The 19996-nt window shown below is 39.1% G+C and overlaps 1 protein-coding gene across 6 annotated transcripts in view; it reads left to right on the top strand.

The window, feature by feature from the left end:
• LOC106079426 (MATH and LRR domain-containing protein PFE0570w-like) overlaps nt 1-19996 on the top strand; it is a 71402-nt gene that overhangs the window by 35055 nt on the left and 16351 nt on the right. For 4 of the 6 annotated variants that reach the window (XR_008774921.1, XR_008774920.1, XM_056011548.1 and 1 more), the window contains one exon: nt 9628-9747. The exons of the other annotated variants lie outside the window; for them this stretch is intronic. Coding sequence is in view for 2 of the 4 variants with exons in the window: in XM_056011548.1 (XP_055867523.1) it covers nt 9628-9747 (120 nt within the window). In the remaining 2 variants the exon portion in view is untranslated. The remainder of the gene's footprint in view (nt 1-9627; nt 9748-19996) is intronic. 6 annotated transcript variants of the gene reach the window in all.

The raw sequence follows: 19996 nt of genomic DNA, 5'->3' as shown, positions 1-19996 counted from the left end.
GGAGGTCGATCGGTGGGAGCCACAGATGGCAGGAAGCCTGTGGCCCACGAAGCCATCCGTACAGTTTTCTGCGGCCGTCGCTTTATCTGCTTCCAGTTGGCCAGTCTGCTTTTGAGACGATATCGTTGTCGCTGCTTCGACCTCATGACGATTGCATCTGATGCCAGCCAGCTGACACAGGGGAATAAGTGGAGGTCAGGGTAGCCAGCCACTTAACACAAATGGAGGTTGCGGCGACCACTGTAGTTCCCAGGACCGTTGTTCTAAGACGCCAAGTCCGCGGACCTTTTCCATAGACGTCTCGTGGCACAGTTTTAGGCCCACAGGTAGCCATTTTTTTCAAACACATAGCCTTTCCCAGCTTCATATGTAAGGTATGTCCATAAAGCACTCTTCTAATGTTCCATAAGCGAATGTTCATCCACCACTCCATTAGGTTCTGCTGGAATTGATTCCCCATCGTTCAAATCACACTTGTTTGCTGGGTTTCTTGGCTTGGGCACTGTCCCCGCTGGGCGCCGTATGTACAATTCTTATCAATCGCCTGGATGCAGTTGTCAAGCATCGAGTTCTCTCTTATGCCGCAGGCAAATTCAAATTCGTTGTTTCTGTCTCAGCAATTGTTGGGGCCCGTATTCAAAATTCCACCCGATGACATCCAAGACATCGAATCAGAAACGGTCTTCAGGCTTTCATGGTTTGAGTTCTCGTCAAAGGTACCGATAGATAAACAGAAGTCTTAAAGGTCCACAACAGCAAGCTTGGACGAAAACCCAACGTTGTCTTGATCTGTCCGGCTCACTGAGGTACTCGTTGCAGGTACACCAGGAACAAAAGTTTCAGGCACATAACAGATTTCTATAGTTTCTTCATTTTTTTTCTTTCCTTTCAATTCTGTATATCCCATTGAGATCGTCGCAGCAATCGTTGTCACGTTTCTCGTCTTGAAAGTCACCCCCGCAAGACTTGTCCACAACACCGTCTCAGACGGCACTACAATTCCCAGTGCCTCCATCACCACTGTTTGTGCAGCCACAGTCCTGACCAGGTAACTGCTCTCCCATTAATCAGTCTATTCCTTCTTTCGCTTGCGACACCCTTTGATCACCTTGGTCTATTTGGTCTTCTACTTGCAATTCACTTTCATCTACCTTATTTCACATCATGTTCCTATTCATGTTCCCCATCATGTTCCTAATCATGTTCATTTGTTCATTAAATGCATCCCTTATCCCTACAGTCCTGGATCTTGCCAATGACCAATGACCTCAACAATCCCAAGTTCAATTTCAAATTGGTAGGTCTTCTTCATCATCGATTAGGGCTTGCCGGAGACGAGCCGTGAGCGTTTCCCTGCTATCGACGGGTTTTAAACCTCGGTACCGAAGCTCTTGTCTTAGCTCTTTAATTAAGAGTTGATGCAATAGCTTCAAAGATGCCATTGCGCTCGAATACTACCTTTTCTCGTTGAGTTTCATATAATCCCACTTCTGACACCAATGTAAAAACTTAAGGGAGGTAACTCAACGAGACATAGATGTTTATTTACAGGACATCACAGGTACACAATAAACATCTTCTTTTAGCACAGTCTCTTCATATTGGCTCTGGACTTGGGCGGAAATCGTTCTCTTCTTAATGTCAACATCCTTTTCTGTCTAGTTTCTGGCAGTGCGCACCTTCTGCACTATCTTGAATGGTGGTGCGCATGGCGGGATTATAACAATATCAATAACAAATTTTAATTATATAGATATTTAATTGATTCTGTTAACAAACTGTGATTTCTACAAATAAATTGGAACGCCCCCCCACGCGAAAAGTTATGGTAGGAAGGGGGGATTAATGCCATCGCCACCTCCCCTTCCCACCAAATCGGCCAACATACTAGAGGGGGGGGGGGTAAAATAATCTAAAAATCTTATTTTTTTTATACAATAGAAAAATATCAGTATGAGTGAAGGTTGGGAAAAGGTGATTAGGAAAATATTTGGGTTCAGAAGTCATCTCAATAGTTACTTTTAACTTTTATGCTAATTCTAAATGTGCCAAAATGAAGTCTTAAAATGATTATGTAAATCATGTGCAATTACACAAACTCTGACTCCATATTTGACTATTCCGTTTTAAAACGTCATGTTTTCGTTCGTATGTAAAGGGAGGGAGTGGTAGAGTGAAAACGATTAATCCTCGCTATTTTTATTATTTCTGCTAATGATTGCATTTGGCATTAAAGAATAGGGGATGGGGAGACTCGATATAATAATTTAATTTATAGCATATATAAATTATATTAGTGAATTTTTAAAAATTTCTTAATTAAAATAAAGAGAAAAACATTGGTTTGTCGATGGGCGGCGGGCGATTGCATGTATCACCCCTCCGACCTGGTACAATCCTTTTTCATTTTATATTTACTAATGATAAAATTTGAGATCTGATTGTTTGCAACATAATATACAAATGGGTTCAAATATCAATATGTAGTTTATATTATATAGATATTTAACTACTTTTGTTCACAAACTATGATTTCTCCATAAAAGTAGGACCGCCCCCACAATCATAATATTGATACGAATCTCCCTATCCAGGCTCTCTGCAAACCGCACCAGGCACCACCAACTTAAAGAACTTGACAACTCTGGGCTTCAAAATAACGTAATAGTTTAATGTCAATAAATAACAGCCAATACTGTACAATTGGCAGCACGTAACATAAGACTGTACAAATATCTCTCCGCCGTATCAACTTTTGCACTGGTCTCTCTGTCTCGCCTCGGACTTGTACTGAGCCGTTGTAACGAACTGTAGATCGGGAAGTAGTCACTGACTCGTCTCTGATACCTTCGCTCTTTATATAGGGTCCGATCGTCGTAACTCGTCACGGTTGACCGCTCGTCTAGCGCTGGCCTGGGGCGATTTGCGTCGGCTGACTACACACACACCACTACCCCCGTCTGTGCCACCACCAGGTTTATAACATTGCCCCCTCCTTAGATCTGTCCGTCCCGGGCAGATCCAGCTTCACCATAGTACTTGTTGAGTCTGTCGATGTGGACGACCTTCAGTTTGGACCTTGGGCCCTTCTGTATTCGATACACAACATCGTTTATTCTTTTTATCACTCGGTAGGGTCCTTCCCAGTCTTTTTGAAGCTTTGGGGACTTGCTTTTTCGTCTTTGTGGATTGTAAAGCCACACCAGATCGTTCTCCTGAAACCCAGCGGCATTGGCACGTTTGTCGTACCTTGTCTTCACCTGGTCACTGTTGATCTAGATGTTCCTGCGGGCAACTGCGTGAATTTTCTCCATCCGTTTTCGGAGATTCGTGACTTAGCCTGTTGAAGAGGCTGGCACATTTCCCGGGGTCCCGAATAGCAAATCACATGGTAGTTGCAGCTCTCGGCCGAACAACATCTTTGCTGGAGTGTAACCAGTGGTGCTGTGAATCGATCCTCTATATGCCATAAGGAACATTGGTATATAGGTGTCCCAGTCATCTTGACGATCATCGACGACTTTCGACAGGTGTTGTTCCAGTGTTCGGTTAAATCGTTCTACCATCCCGTCTGACTGGGGGTGAAGAGGGGTTGTGCGTGTCTTCTCGATGCCCTGGTCGGAGTGTAACTCTATGGGAGCACCGAATCGGCTGATCCAATTTTCTACAAGTGTTTCCGCTATGGTGGTGGCTTCTTGGTTTGGTATCGCATACGCCTCAGGCCACTTAGTAAAATAGTTGATCGCCACTAGAACGTACTTGTTTCCTCTCTGTGACTCAGGAAACGGTCCGGCTACATCGATCGCTATTCTTTCGAAGGGAATACCGACGTTGTATTGCTGCATACGTGCCCTCGTTCTCCTGTGCGGGCCCTTCGCTGCTGCACACGCGTCGCACCTTCGGCACCATTCTTCTACATCATCCCGGTAGCCGAACCAGTAAAACCGCTGGCGTACTTTTTCAAAGGTCTTGTTGACACCTAAATGTGACCCACTATAATTATTATGGATTTCTTGCAACACCTCGGCAACTCTTACTTTAGGCAGCAACAGCTGCAAGAGATAGCTTTCTCCATCTGCGGTTTCCCAGATCCTCTTGAGAACTCCGTTGTCAATTGTCAGTGAGTCCCATTGCGCCCAATATGCCTCGGTAGCAGCTCCTTTATCAGAAAGGTGATGCCATTCCGGTCTTTGTCCGTTTTCCTTCATAAGCAGAATGGGAGCAAGATCTTCATCTTTTAACTGGTCTTCTCGGATTCTTTCGTCGGACCATGATCCACAAGCTTGTACTCCAAGACGTTGGCAATCAATTATATCCCCCTTTTTCTTCAACCTTGCTGCAGCGTTTACATTCCATTCTGCAAGGCCGTCGAGACAGCGTGTCAGCATTCTGGTGAGTTTGGCCTTTTCGGTGCTGTGTCTCGAAGTCATAGGTTTGCAAACGTTCAATCCACCTGGCGACTTGTCCTTCCGGACTTTTAAATGACAACAGCCATTGAAGAGCAGCGTGATCTGTCCTAAGGATGAATTTTTGCCCATATAAGTATTTGTGGAAATGTTGTATAGCATCCACAACTGCCAGTAGCTCACGTCTTGTGACACAGTAGTTTCTCTCGGCTTTGGACAATCTCCGACTAAAGTAAGCTATGACTCTCTCAGTTCCATCTATCTTTTGGGATAAGACAGCGCCTATTCCAGTATTGCTCGCATCGGTGTCAAGTTTGAAAGTCTCGCCTGGTATCGGGTAGGCCAGAATGGGTGATGAAACAAGAGCCTTTTTAAGTCGCTCAAATGTCTCCTGACATTCCGTTGTCCAAATAAACGGCCGCTTCGGTTCTGTCAATTGATGAAGGGCGCTACAGAGGCTAGAGAAGTTTGGTACGAAACGTCTGTAGTACGTGCAGAGTCCAAGAAAGCTTCTTAACTCCTGGATATTAGCGGGGATCGGCCATTCATTTACGGCTTCAACTTTATCCGGGTCTGTGCTGACTCCTTCCTTCGACACGATGTGCCCAAGGTACTTGACGCTCCTTCTGAACAAGGAGCACTTCTTGGGATTCAATTTCATTCCAGCGCTTCTGATTCGTTCGAATACTTCCTTCAGGTTTGCGATATGTTCCTCGAAGGTTCTGCCTATGACGATAATGTCATCTAAGTAGACAAGACACGTGGTCCAGTTGAGTCCTCTTAATACATGCTCCATTAGTCTGTCAAAGGTGGCTGAGGCGTTGCAGAGTCCAAAAGGCATCACGGTAAATTGCCAGAGATCATTATCAGCAGAGAAGGCCGTTTTATCTCTGTCCTCGGGGTGTAGTCCTACTTGCCAGTAACCGCTCTTCAGGTCAAGGGTGGAAAAGATCTGTGACCCAGCAAGTGTGTCCAATGTGTCGTCAATCCTAGGAAGCGGGTAGCTGTCGTTGTGTGTGGCGTCATTTAATAATCTATAGTCGACACAAAATCTCGTGGATCCATCTTTCTTCTTTACCAAGACGATGGGTGAACACCATAGACTGTTGGATGGTTCAACAACCCCTTGCTGCCTCATTCGTTCTATGATGTCCATAGCTTCTTGGTGTTTTGCTAGCGGCAGGCGACGTGGTTGCTGTCGTATAGGCCTAGTGTTTCCTGTGTCTATTCGATGCTGGATTAGATTTGTCCGCCCAAAATCCATTTCATCAGATGGCAATATGTCAGAAAACTCTCTGAGGAATTGTTCTGATTTGGTGTACTGTTCTTTCGACAATATCGTTTTAACTTCTGTCAGAAATTTAGTATCCTGCGGTTCACTGGACTCGAGTCTTTCGACGGGGTTTTCACTGCTACAGTTTCTTATCATCTCAAGAGCATGGCAACCAGCGATGGTGCTACCTTTCCGAAAGTGTTTCTCTACTGCACCGAGGTTCATAATTCTTATGGGTACCATTAGGTCTTTCCCAATCGTGACTAGTGCCTTTCCTACTGCTATCCCGTTGTGGTTGGTGTCCAAGCTTTCTACCAGCGCTGTTCCTGTCGTGGGATAGCCGTCCTCAATTTTCCCCCAAATGATCATTTCAGACTTGGCAGGCAAGGTTGTATTTTCTACCAACTTAATCCTTCTGACTCGGCCATCTTCTTCGTTCTTAACTCGGGGTCTCGAAGCGCATCAATGAAGGCGTCTGTGATAATGACCTCCAGAAAATCTTGTGCGGCTGTTGGGTAGGCCAGATGTGCGAGGCGTTCGATGTCTGTCTCTAGCTCCTGTAGTGTTTCATCGGGGCGCTGTTGTCTGGTCTTTAGTTGCACACGATATACTAATGCAGATGTTCATCCCCGTATCGGAGTTCCATAGCCTGGACAAGGGCGGCGAAGTCTTGCCGGTTCGGTAGAGACTGTAGCAATTCGGAGGCTTTTCCTCTTAGGGATAACACAAGGGCTGTTGCTTTCTCCTCCTCACTGTTCCATTTGCTAACTTTGGCTGCTGCGTCAAATTGCTTCTTGTATACTGACCAGGACACGGAACCATCAAATACGGGGGGCTTCATTTTCCCGAAGACTTCAGGTACAAACGACGTCATATCTGCTTCTGGTACATTTGTGTGCTTGCGTTGTATCTTCATTTCGTCAATGGCCTTCTCTACTGCGTCGACCCTCTGATTCATCTGCTCGTCAATGTTGGTGATTCTCTCCTCCACAGCATGTATGCGTTGGTTCATTGCCAATAACTTCGTTTTGATTCCCGAGTCCATGGCGTCTATCTTGTAATTGTTTTTTTCTAGCCCCGAGTTTATAGCTGCCATCTGCTCCTGTATGATACTGGTACTGATGATCTGTTGCTGCATGCTACTGGTGAGCTGTTCGAGCAAGTCCGGTTCGACTTCAAAAAGATACGTGTCCGGATCTTCTTTTTTCCTTCACCAGTTCTTCCCGAAGGCGTGCTTGTAAGATTTCTTTGTTGCCGCTCGTCTTCAGATCTCGATTACTGAGCTCTTGCCTCAGTTCCTTCACAAGCAGTTGGTCTAGCGTTTTCGTAGTAGCCATAGCAGATCCGATCCCACTTCTGACACCAGTTGTTACGAATCTCCCTATCCAGGCTCTCTGCAAACCGCACCAGGCACCACCAACTTAAAGAACTTGACAACCCTGGGCTTCAAAATAACGTAATAGTTTAATGTCAATAAATAACAGCCAATACTGTACAATTGGCAGCACGTAACATAAGACTGTACAAATATCTCTCCGCCGTATCAACTCTTGCACTGGTCTCTCTGTCTCGCCTCGGACTTGTACTGAGCCATTGTAACGAATTGTAGATCGGGAAGTTGTCACTGACTCGTCTCTGATACCTTCGCTCTTTATATAGGGTCCCTGCTGGCCTTCTAGAACCGGACAGAACGTCGCTCGACGTTTCTAGGTGGTCAGATGACTACAACTCTCGTGACGCTCCTGAGCTCTGTTCACGACGGCGATTCTTCCCGAACCATCATGTTGACACTCGTCTCGGCCGATCGTCGTAACTCGTCACGGTTGACCGCTCGTCTAGCGCTGGCCTGGGGCGATTTGCGTCGGCTGACTACACACACACCACTACCCCCATCTGTGCCACCACCAGGTTTATAACAATATAAAGCTCGGTTAAAATATCAATAATACGTTTTAATCATATAGATATTTAATTGATTCTGTTAACAAGCTGTGATTTCTACAAAAAAATTGGACCGCCCCCCACTCGAAATTTTACCGGGGGTATTGATGCCATTGCCATCTCCCCCACCCCACTAAATCGGCCAACATACTAGAGGGGGGGGGCGAAATAATCTAAAAATTGGTTGAAATATTATTAACATGACTAATAAATTCGTATACAAATTGTGTGATTTCTTTACTAAAATTCGTAAGCCCCCTCCCCTTCGGTGGGGGAATCGGCCGAGTGAGGGGGGGGAAGATCGCCCCTAGCGCCCCTCCCCCGGATCCGCCAGTGGCTTAAAGGTGTTCGGCATAACATTGGTGCTCAAAGGGAAACGCTTATTTACAATACTAACGCAATGCTTTTAAGTGCCTAAAGGAAAAATGCGCCATTTTAGTTTGTTACAAAGTGTATGTTTTACCCAATAACGTAGACTGCCGTAGAGATTTTGCATCTTTTGATGTTTCGTACTAAAGCCATAATTAATATACTAATTACAATATTAAATGTCTGAATGCAACCATTTGAGAAGTTACACTGCAAAGACTTTCTACCAAGCCAATAATAGGCCAATATTTTAATGCAAAAGATTCAATGTGAGCTTTGTTTTTCTAGACTACTAGGGGACTTTCTATTTGAATCGCCATGTATGGCATGTACAATTTCATTTAGAACTAAAAGAACACAAAGGCAACACTTCAGATCGGTAGTCTTTACCCGATCGCTCATTTCCGTCATTAAAAAAAGTTTCTAAAATAAGTTTGGCTAAATATTTTTCCTTAATAAATTATTCCTCCAAGCGAGGCTCGGTCACCTGGTACTTTATATTTAAGTTATTAATTATATTCGTTACGTTATAGAACTATAAATAGCCTTGCAAAGCTATGAAAAAAAAAAGTTCGGAAAAAGAAGTAGGCTATAAACAGAATTTGTCATCATTCGAGTGCCTGAGGGCGCCTGCATTTTGCATAACATTTAATATTTAATGTAAAAAAAAAATTCGAACAATCATTGGGGGGCTTCCTTCATGTGGGGGCACAGGGGATTTTTGAAATTCTCCCCCCCCCCCAGCTACGCCAATGGCTGTACACTTAATTTTTTAATACATTTTAAGCAATTTAAAGATACATTAAAAGTGAGTTACAACCCTAAAGTTATGTACACAATAGAGAAATCTGAGATTTAGAAAATGTCGGGAAAAGGCGACTAGGAAAAAGCAAAGACTATATAGTCTATGGAAAAAGGTATTTGGGCTCAAAACTCATCACATTTGTTTCACTTAAAAGTTTCATATGAATTCTAAATTTTCCGAAACAAAGTCTTTCCTTAAATAATTGCAATTGCAACAAATTCATGCAAGAGAATAAACGTTTTAGAACTGTCGCCATATTTGACGACCCTGTTTTAAAAGTTGTTTCTGAAGAAAAAAGGAAGAAAGCGGTAGAATGAAAACTTTAAATCAGGTCCTCTCCAGGTCTTACTACTAATGATTGCGTTTGACATTTGCGGGAGGGGAAGGAGGACTCGATATAAGAAAGTAATATAAAGAATTAGTGCATTTTTTAAACACAAATTATGTACTTATTCTACTAAAATTTGCCCCCCTCCTTTTCCAAAACCGCCCCTTCCACGGTCCAACTTGGTACCGACAACAATGTTTCTGTTTATATTTACAAATGATTAAATTAGATTTTAAAGTGCGACTGAATATCACAATGGGTTAAAATATTAATAAGTAGCAAGTGGGGATGGTCGGTCGAGTGGTGGGCGGATCCTTTAATATATATATATATATATATATATATATATATATATATATCAATGCTATAAGTCTTTTAAAATTGCGCCAAACTTTCCTAGGAGCTAGAGGCATTAAGGTTATTGTATGCTAGTTACTGTAGTAGGTCCACGCCAATGGCAAATACTTTCCACCTTTCTATCATTTTTATCTGATCTATAATTAAGCTGTTTGTATGAACTGTGATGGTCAAGGCTGCGTATGTGTCGCCCCAGGAAGGTGTGTCTGTTCGAGTGGACATGGTATCACTAAAAGAGAAGTCAACAAAGTTAATCAGAATATTAAAGGTGGGTAGATCTATATTATGATTGTATGCTTATATTTCGTCCTTATTCGTTGATAATGTTTTGTGAAAAGCACTTTAAATGTCTAGTCTAACTAATTACTAAACATGAAGTCTCTATTTATCAATTCTTATGTTTATTAGTCTAAATTTATCTATTTATGTCTAGTAGCAGGACATCTAAATCCTTGTTAGTAATGTTGATAACATTAAACGATTAAGTACATAAATCTAATGCTAGTTTCTGACACTGGCGGATCGGCGGGCGGACGAATTTTAGCATAGCATTCACACAATTTGTATACGAATTTATTACTTATGTTAATAATATATACTCATGGGCATAGGCGTAAGCAGGATTATTTTTCGGGTCTCCCCCCCCGCGCTATATATATATATATATATATATATATATATATGTGTGTGTGTGTGTGTAATTAATCTTTATTACATTCTGTCTCTTCATTCTTTCGGAAGACGTTTATTATACCCTAGAATCGGTTCTTCCTGGAGTTAGTGGAAAATGTGTAGACTCTCCGTCCATGATAGCAATGGGGTCTGGGGGAGCGTTGTGAGCTCTCCCAGCGCATTCGCCCCGCCGCCAAGCACTATTTCTGGTATTGAAAGCCTAAAAAATGCATATCTGCAGTGCATTATTATGCTATTAAATAGTTTAATTTCAAAACCTGTGCTATTCTTACTGACTTAGATCCTCCCACGCCGTTCGGTTCATTGGGCGGCAAGCTGTTTCCACAAAAATCTGTCACTGGCAATGTCTGAAGCCTCTTCCCACCTGCTCTGAGGACCTCCATGAAAGTGTAGCGCCATGTTGTACTTGGATGTTCCTGTTTGCGATTTCCTCGTAATGGCATCCTTGTCATGCAACTCTTCAACTCAATTCATTTTGTCGGAGAACATGTCCCGCAAACCTCATGCGACGCTCTGTCACAACCTTACCAAGTGCTCGACTCCCAGTTCGGCATAGTATTTCCTTGATTGAGACCCGATCTCTATAACTGACTCCTGAAATCCGTCTTAGCCATCTTTGTTAAGCCACATTTAGTCTTTTTCAATTTCGGCAAATTACTATCCACTGCACTTTATTAATGGAGTCCAGCCACTGGTAGAAATTTTCTAACCTCTCTTGGCTACGCTCTTGGAATTAGGTGACTGTAGTTTAGATGTTATATCGAAAAAATGAAGTTTTATCGTCAAAATCATCTGTTGTGGGGTTTTAAACTAAAAATCTCTGGAGTTTTTTTTTAACAAATTCAAAACCCCATTTAGCTACGCTTATAGAATTTGGTGAGTATAGTTTGCTTTAGTATAATATTCAAGAGGGGGTTTTCAACCTCAAAACTCTCTGTAGGGGGATTTTAAACTCAAAAATATCTGGAGTGGTTCTAAACGAAAAAGAAGCCATCTGGAGGAGGGGGTTTAAACTCAAAACTCCCCTTTGGCTTTGCTAAGCTCAAAGAATTTTTTTTATATTGAAGAGGTATTTTTTTAGCATCAAACCCCGATAAAGGGGACTTTAAACTCAAAACCCTCTTTGGTTACTTTCAAAGATTTTTGAGTGTGTAATTTGCTTTTTTTATATTGATGAGGTATTTTTTTTAGCTTCAAACCCCACTGAAAAAAAAAGGGGGGGGGGAAACTCAAAACCCCCTTTGGCTACACTCATAGAATTTGGAGTGTTTAATTGGCTTTTTAAAAAAAATTCATGAGGTATTTTTAGCTTTAAACCCCGCTGAAGGGGGTTAAAACTCAAAACCCCCTTGGCTACGCTCATAGCATTTTCTGTGTGTAATTTGCTTTTTTAAATTGAAGAGGGGATTTATTGTAAATTACGGAGGGGGTTTTAAAATCAAAATCTTCCTTAGCTATGTTCTAGGAATATGGGGATTGTCGTTTGCATTTTTAGCGGCCCCCCGTAAGGGGAAAAAGCCGCTATTAGGTTTGTGCAAAATGTCCGTCTGTCACACTCAGATCTCGAAAACTAAAAGAGATATGAAAAATATTATTTCACCATTAAATGCGTCTTAAAAAGTTTAAGTGCAAAGGCTACTTTCGGTTTTCTAAAAGCAAACCGTTTTATTTATAAAATTAATGATGCAAGCGATTTTTTCATAAAAATACACCAATTCTAAAAAATTTACGCAAATGTAAGGGAGGCAATGTTACAATATGCTAACAACGATGGACAATTTTTGTGTATTTTCAGTATCACAAAGTCAAATATATTTATAAAATGTACAGGAAATGTTTACAACAAATATAAATAATAGTTAAAGGTGTTTTTTCTAGTCAACTAGCTGCTAAAATTTACAAAAAATAAATTTTATTTGTTTATAAAGGCTAATAATGCACTTTGTATGTAAATATCAAGCACATTTTTTAAAATGGACTTTTTATGCAGCGACTTTCGTGCAGTAGCATAACGCGCAACATTACACCATGCCAAACCAATTCCTTAAACTTTTTAAAAAACTCCAAGAAATCAAGAACAAGGGCAGACCTTTACGTTTTATGTAAACACTGTTTTTTTTTCTGTTGTTCCTGTATTGAGAATCAGGAAAGATTACATGATATCTAAGCAAACAATTCTTTGTATAAATGTGTACTTTTTAACAATTATGTCCATAGTGACTTCTTTACGAATATTGAAAAAATACCACCACTATCCGTATTGTGCATACCTGTGCAGTCTACATACAAATATATTATTTCTTACTACCTTGCAGACGTTTACAGTCTGTACAGGTATTCTTCTTCTTCTGTTGTTCTAATATTGAGCATCAACATAACCTCATATCTCAACAAGCTTCTACATCAAATTGTTACTAAATTAGTATTTAGTTTCATTTTTTTTTTTACATATGTCAAAGTTTTTACTATTGTTAAAAAAAAATTCGCCACCACCATTGTCAATATTGCGCATGCTTGTGCAGTCTACAGAGAAATAATATATCAAAGAATGGAAGAGGAAAAATAAAAAAAAGGGGGGGGAATATTCAAGAAAAAAAAAGTATATATATATACAAATATATACATTGTTACGTATTTCTGAATCCTCTGGCTAGATGTATTAGTTGGCACACAAATAAAAAACACTGCAAAGAACTTGACGACTAAACTTTCAGTTTCATATAACTTTAATGACTATTAACTCTAACAATTCGTTACTTGAACATGTAGCGTAGAAGACTGTACAATATCTGTCAGTTTACAGTTAGCTATACTTCGTTGCAATACATCTCTTCACTTCGTTGCAATTCATCTCTACTCATCTTGCATCGAGCCGTATTCCACAGGACAGACCAACGACACACTTCCCAGTGTCGCTCCAGGTCTCCTAAAGCTGAACCAAGTCGTACTCAAGTCTACCGAATCAGAGCCGCACACGTCTTACATCGACTGTATCGACTGTAACGGCTCAAGTCCACTGTATTTCGCTGTATAGACTTTAAGGACAGTAGTCCACTCCAGTTAACTCTACCCTAGTTAACTTGCATCGAGTCGTACACATTTCTCTTCCACAGAGCCGCACACGTCTTACATCGTCTGTAACGGCTCACTCACGACTCCATACGACTCACTTTCACATTAACTCTCTGGCTTATATAGAGTCCCTAATCGCTCCTCTAAAGTTGTACAAACACTCGTAGTATCCTCTGGAATAACATGTGAGGAAACGTCACATCCTGTCTTTGTTTATACATGTAGATTCCAGAAAACATCGGCTGCATTGTCATCTTGCCGGGGTCACAAGTTGTGACCTCTATCTGTCACTGGACATTGCTAGTACCTTCTGGAATAACACGTAAGGACACGTCACATCCTGTCTTTGTTGATACATGTACATTCCAGGGAACACCCGCTGCTGTGTTATCTCGTCGGGGTCACACGTTAACCTCTTCCTGTCACTGGTCATTTGTAACAATATATATAGATACATATAAAATAACTTTCAGTACGACTCTAATTGGTCCTTGTGACCAAAAAAAAAAAAAAAGCCACAGAGAAATTGTCTCTGAACAGAAACTCCTGATATACTGACTCTAGCAGACAGGATTTCCACCTTGATGATGAGGAAGTAGTTTTCCAAATCTCAAGGGAGGAAATAAAAAATTGTCATTAAAAGGGAAACAACAAAAGAAACAATATAAATGTTTAAATGCCTATGTTTGCATAAGTGTGTACACACATAGATGTGTATGCACGTTTGAAAGAAGTTAATATAAAGAACTGGGGTAATGTAGCAAAGCACAAAGGAAACAACCATAAGCAATGGAGACAAAGAGGAAAAAAAATGTGACTACGATGTTTAAAATGTTTTAACATCATTTAAGTTTCTACTTTCACTCTTTGATTGTTTCTATTTAATTACCTATTGTTGACATTCTCACCACATATATTTTAAGAACCTTAAATTTCAAAATATTCATTATATGCTATTGGAAAAAAATAACGCCATACACATATATTTTAAGAACCTTAAATTTCAAAATATTCATTATATGCTATTGGAAAAAAATAACGCCATATACAAAGCAATTTAAAACGTTAAAATATTATGACAACCTAAATGTAACTATATGCTTTGATATGTTTTGCAATCATTGTACTTTAAAATGTAACTACATAATTTGTACGCTTACTAATAAAATATGCATCTTTTTGTTAATAAAAAAAAAAGCCCAATAAAGAGGCCAATAGCCAAAAAAGAGGCAATGCCCAAAAAAGAGGCAAAGAAAAGAGGCAAAGGCCCAAGGATTCCTAGGATGTAAACAGCTCGATAACTGAAGTCAAAAGCTAAAAAGCTGAGGTATCCTTTTTTTAAAAAATCAGATTTTATTTATTTTTTGTTTAGTGCACCCATCCGAATAAAAGTAGCTTATTTTTGTGCGTTTTGTCTGTTGGTCGGTCTGTCCGACACGATTAGATTAACAAATAACACTAAAGGCTATTGTAAATCTGATTTGACCTTTAATTTTTCATGCAGAAATATTGCAATAGTTTTAAGTATCTATAATAGATTGTTCCGGATGTTTTGTGAAAAACAAATCAATGCCAACGAATATTTGTTTGCTCTTCTAACTTATATTAGATTTTATTTCCATGCTTAAACGTTGCAATAAACACATGATCTTTAATATATTGTTCCGGTTTTTTTATGTAAATAGTATATAAATGCTAAATAAAAATATCAATACTAGATTTGTATTTCATTAACTATAAAGTTGTTCCGGGTATTGTTTTATAAAAAATAAATGATGTCAAATGATTGTTTGAAATCGCATGATTGACTAATATTACTCTTATATTATTTGACACTATGTCACTATAGTTTATTTAACAATATCAATTGTTCCAAATTTTTAACTTAAAACAAATTTATGTCAAATAATTTATTTTTTCAAAAATATCGACAATAGGCTGTTCAGGGTTTTAAAAAAGAAAGTAATTTATTAGAAACGATTATTGAAAATCACTTTTTAGACTTATTTTACAGTTAATTTTCTTGCCGAAACATAATAAAAGTTGTATAATCGGTAAAGATTTTGTTTCGAAAAAAAAATGGACCTATATTACCTAATTTTCTTACAAATCGTCTCCAAAAATGATCCGAATTTTCTATGAAAAATCTAATAACGCTAATAAATGTTTGAAATCCCTCCTCTAATAAATAAAACAAATAATTTTCTCATTTACGAAAATTGGTTGTTCCGGATTTTTTATGAAAAATATTTTAACTCTATTTATGTAAAATCGCACTTCTCTCTTACACTACATTAAACTTTCTAGCTAAAACGTTAGAAAATCTAATTATCGTTAATATTATATTTTAACTCTATTTATGTAAAATCGCACTTCTCTCTTACACTACATTAAACTTTCTAGCTAAAACGTTAGAAAATCTAATTATCGTTAATATTATGCTTCAATTTTTAAGGAAAACAACTTCCTAACACCAAAGTATGGTTTGAAAATCTCTCCATAAGGCTATGGTACATCTAATTTTCATAACAGACCATCCCACTAATTTATTTAACGGTATTTGATTAATCTGGAATTCTTATTTTCTCTCACTATAAATATATATACATCCGGAACAATCTAGTATAGAAACTTAAAACTAATGCGATGTTCCGGAAGGGAAATTAAATTTTAATCAGATTTTCAATAGCTTTTTTTTTTCTCGCTATTAACATGACGGACAGACAGACAGACAAAACAAAAAAAAAGCGTCTTTAATCCTTTTTAATAGGATGAATAATGAGCTTTGGGTGAAGCATTCAAGAAAACGCTTTTAGCGTAGGGGCTTCGCCCCGAACCTCACTGATGAATAGTGAGCTGCAGATGTCAGGAGAAGGCGTTTCTGCAGTGAAAAATGCAAGAAAACGCTTTTGGCTTTGCCACAAACCCCACTCGGAAGGCTTACAGCGCTCCCCCAGACCCTCAAGCTTGCAAAAGAAAGGTGTCAACATGACTGTTTTTAGTTTGTTTTTTCGCCGAAAATTGAGAAATACTGCTTTTCTTATACACACACACACATATATATATATATTTATATATATATATATATATGCTGTACGCACGTTTATGAATAGGGTTACAGTTTACTGGGCGATAGGGTTAGGGTTTGGAAAAAAATATCCACCCCCCCCACTCCAAAGTTCTGGATCCGCCCATGGAACTTTCTGACGCCATTCAAAGTAACAACAGTCAACAACGGACGTTACTCCTAGTCACTGAATAGCATACATAGCCTACTAGCAAATAGTACCTGACTTTGCATGTAACTAATTAAAAGATATATTATATGAGCGAAAATATTGAAAAGACGTTAGTAAAGCCTAGGCCTACATTTCGATAATTGATTGGCCACGTGTAGTTGAAATGACATTTTAACACGCCCATGCATTATACGCATTCACTATTATTTAAAAGAAGTAACTTACAAAAGTGTCACTGTGTGTCAGTGTGTGTCACTGGCGGATCCAGGGGGGGGGGCGGTAGGGGCCATCGCCCCCCCCCACTCGGCCGACCCCCCCCTAGGGGGGCGGACGAATTTTAGCATAGAATTCACACAATTTGTATACGAATTTATTACTTATGTTAAAAATATATACTAATTATTTATATTTCAACCTATTTTTAGATTATTTCGCCCCCCCCCTTTCTAGTATTTTGGCCGATTTGGTTGGGTCGGGAGGGGGCGATGGCATCAATCCGCCCCCCCCCCACCATAAACTTTAAAGTGTAGAAATCAAAACTTGCTAACAGAATCAATTAAATATCTATATGATTAAAACTTGTTATTGGTATTTTAACAGGTCTTTATATTATGTCGTTCACCTGTTGGCCGATTGGCAGGGGAGGAGCGAATACCTCTACTGCCCTTCCCATCTAAACCCTTTGTGTGGAGGGGGGGGGGGGTAGGCCCCAGTGTCATGGAGAAATCATAGTATGTGAACAAAATTAGTCGAATATCTATATAATATAAACAGGTGGAAGTGCGATACATGCAATCACCTTCCCCCCATCGGAAAAATCAATACTTTTTCTTTTTGTATTATAGTAAGAAATTACAAAATTTAAAAAATCTGTCACTAATATTATTTATATATGCTATAAAGTAAATTCTTATATCGAGTCGACCAACCCCTATTCTTTAATACAAAATGCAATCATTAGCAGAAATTATATTACTGCCCTTCCCCTTTCCAGACAGAGTTTATGTAATTTCACATGAATTTATCATAACTATTTTAAGAAAGACTTGTAAAAGTTATAATTCAAACAAAATCTTTCAATATAACAGTCACGGTTGAGATGAGTTCAAAAGCCATATTATATTTTCCTAGTCGACTTTTCCAGCCTTTACTCTATCTCATATTTTTCTTTAAATAAATTTAGGACTATAACTCACAATTTATTCTTGAATTGTATTGAATATTATTAATCAAATATTTTTTTCGGCGGCGATACTCAAAGCCTTAATCTAAATATGTGGGGTATCTTATCTTTTCAAAGAACAAATCGGTTGTATTTACAATAGGGGTGCACCGGATAGTCCCTCCGGCTCCGGCTTCTGCCGAATATCCGGCATTTTTTACTATCCGGTACTATTCGGCTCCGGTCGGATATCACTACCGGATAGTAAACCGGATAGTAAAAAATACACCTATTTAATATGCATAAAGTGGACCTCGTTCCATTACTGTCTGATATAGAATGTATTAATGCTTATATGAAAACAAAATAATGTGCTTAAAAATAGAGCCATTATGAATATGCACCAAACTTCGTTTATTATAAAGACAAGGCGTGTCTAGCTGTGCGGGTATATCTCCAGAGGTAGAGATGAACAACTCCCACCCCCTTTTATTTGTTTAGTCCATCACATTGAGTTTTTTATGGGTGTGTAACCACAAGTTAAATACGATGGACGTAGGTTTAATGTCAGCGTATTGACACTCTCTAGTGGTCACACCTTTCGAGGGAACTGAGTTTGTTTACTTGGAGTAGAATTTTTATTAGGGGCGGGACTACAAGCCAAATCTCTATAAGGTTAATCTGGTATGAGTTTGTTTATTATGAGATAGATTTTCAATCAAGGGTCTGGTCCACAAACCAAATTGTTAAGACATATTGACACTGTCTAGAGGTCACTAGATGATGACACTAAGTTTGTTTACTTGAAGAGAAATGTAAATTAGAGCGCTGAACTACAGGACACACCCCTACAAGTATTTTGTTAGACAAGCCACGGGTATAAAAGTGGCTTGCAAGGGCATTTAGTAAATTAAAAAGTAATAATAATGGCTGATAAAAAGTCATCACTTATATGGCGTTACTTTAATGTCAAAACAATGGACAACTCTAAAGCAGTTTGCAATGCTTGTAAAATAGTAATGTCACGTGGTAAACCAGGCAAACCTAAAGACTTCTCAACCACCACTATGATTAGTCATCTACGCTCGAAACACCCAGACTTATTCAACGAAATGACTGCATTGAAATCAGCATCAAGTAATATCACTGCCTGTGCCAGTACGTCTACGAGCTCCAGTGATTCGTCAAGCCTCACACACAAGCAGCAACCAGGGATTAAAGAGGTCTTAGACTAAGCTAAATTGTGGGATATTAATAGTGATAATGCTAAACGCATTCACTTGGCCATAGCAAAGATGATTGCAACTGACATGGAACCTTACCAAGTAGTTGAGAAGCCTGGATTTATTGGACTTTTAAAAGTACTGGAGAAAAGATACACTGTGCCTAGTCGCAAATATTTTACAGAACGTGTTATTCCAGATATCTACGACAATGTTTCCTCAAAGCTTCGTGAAATGCTATCCGATGCTAAAAACATCGTTTTCTCAACGGTCACTTGGACAGCTGATAATACCACCGAATCATATTTTGGTTTAACTGCCCATTGGTTGAATGAGTCATTTGACCGAAGCAGCTATGTTTTGCATTGTACAAAATTTAATGGCCAGCATACGGCTGCAAATTTGCTGTACTTAAGATATTTATCTGTATTAGATACAAACCAGAAGCGGTTTGTGGCCTTTAAAACACGAGCCTAATGACAAATTGATGGTGTCAAATACATGAACACAAACATCTACCCACTATACAACTTAGATTGTACTTAAGAAAGATTTACGCTATAAAACCAAGAGTGAACTTTACCTTTGAAAGATTTACATTAGTTACATATATGTTTATATATTCTGCATGAGTTATCCCACATTCTACTTTACAATACATACGCACACACCATCTCATGTTACAAAGATTAGTTTATGATAAGCATATCTGTAAAAAAAAATGCTGTTCATTTTAATTTATCAATCAGTGATAGAGTTTAAAGAAAGAAAGTAAATAACAAAATAATATGAATATAGGTATGTTATATAGAAGATTTGCGAAAACTTCAGTAAAACGAGCTGTTTGAGTCATGTAGGTATCCGGCTCCGGCCGAATATCTAATTGTACTATCCGGTTATATCCGGCTCCGGCCGGATATCAAAAAGTACTATCCGGTGCACCCCTAATTTGCAATGTATTAAGGGACTATAAATTCATATTAAAATATTTTTCCTTATTATTCAAAAGGTCCTTTATAATAGAATGAATAATGAGCTGTAGGTCAGGAGAATGCGTTACTGCAGTGAAAAATGCCAGAAAACGCTTTTAGCGTCGAGGCTTCGCCCCGAACCCCACTGATAAATAAT

The sequence above is a fragment of the Biomphalaria glabrata genome, chromosome 14, assembly GCF_947242115.1.
Source record: "Biomphalaria glabrata chromosome 14, xgBioGlab47.1, whole genome shotgun sequence".
NCBI lineage: Eukaryota > Metazoa > Mollusca > Gastropoda > Planorbidae > Biomphalaria > Biomphalaria glabrata.
Note: the sequence above shows the minus strand (reverse complement) of the source record. Positions and strands in the feature narration are given on the sequence as shown.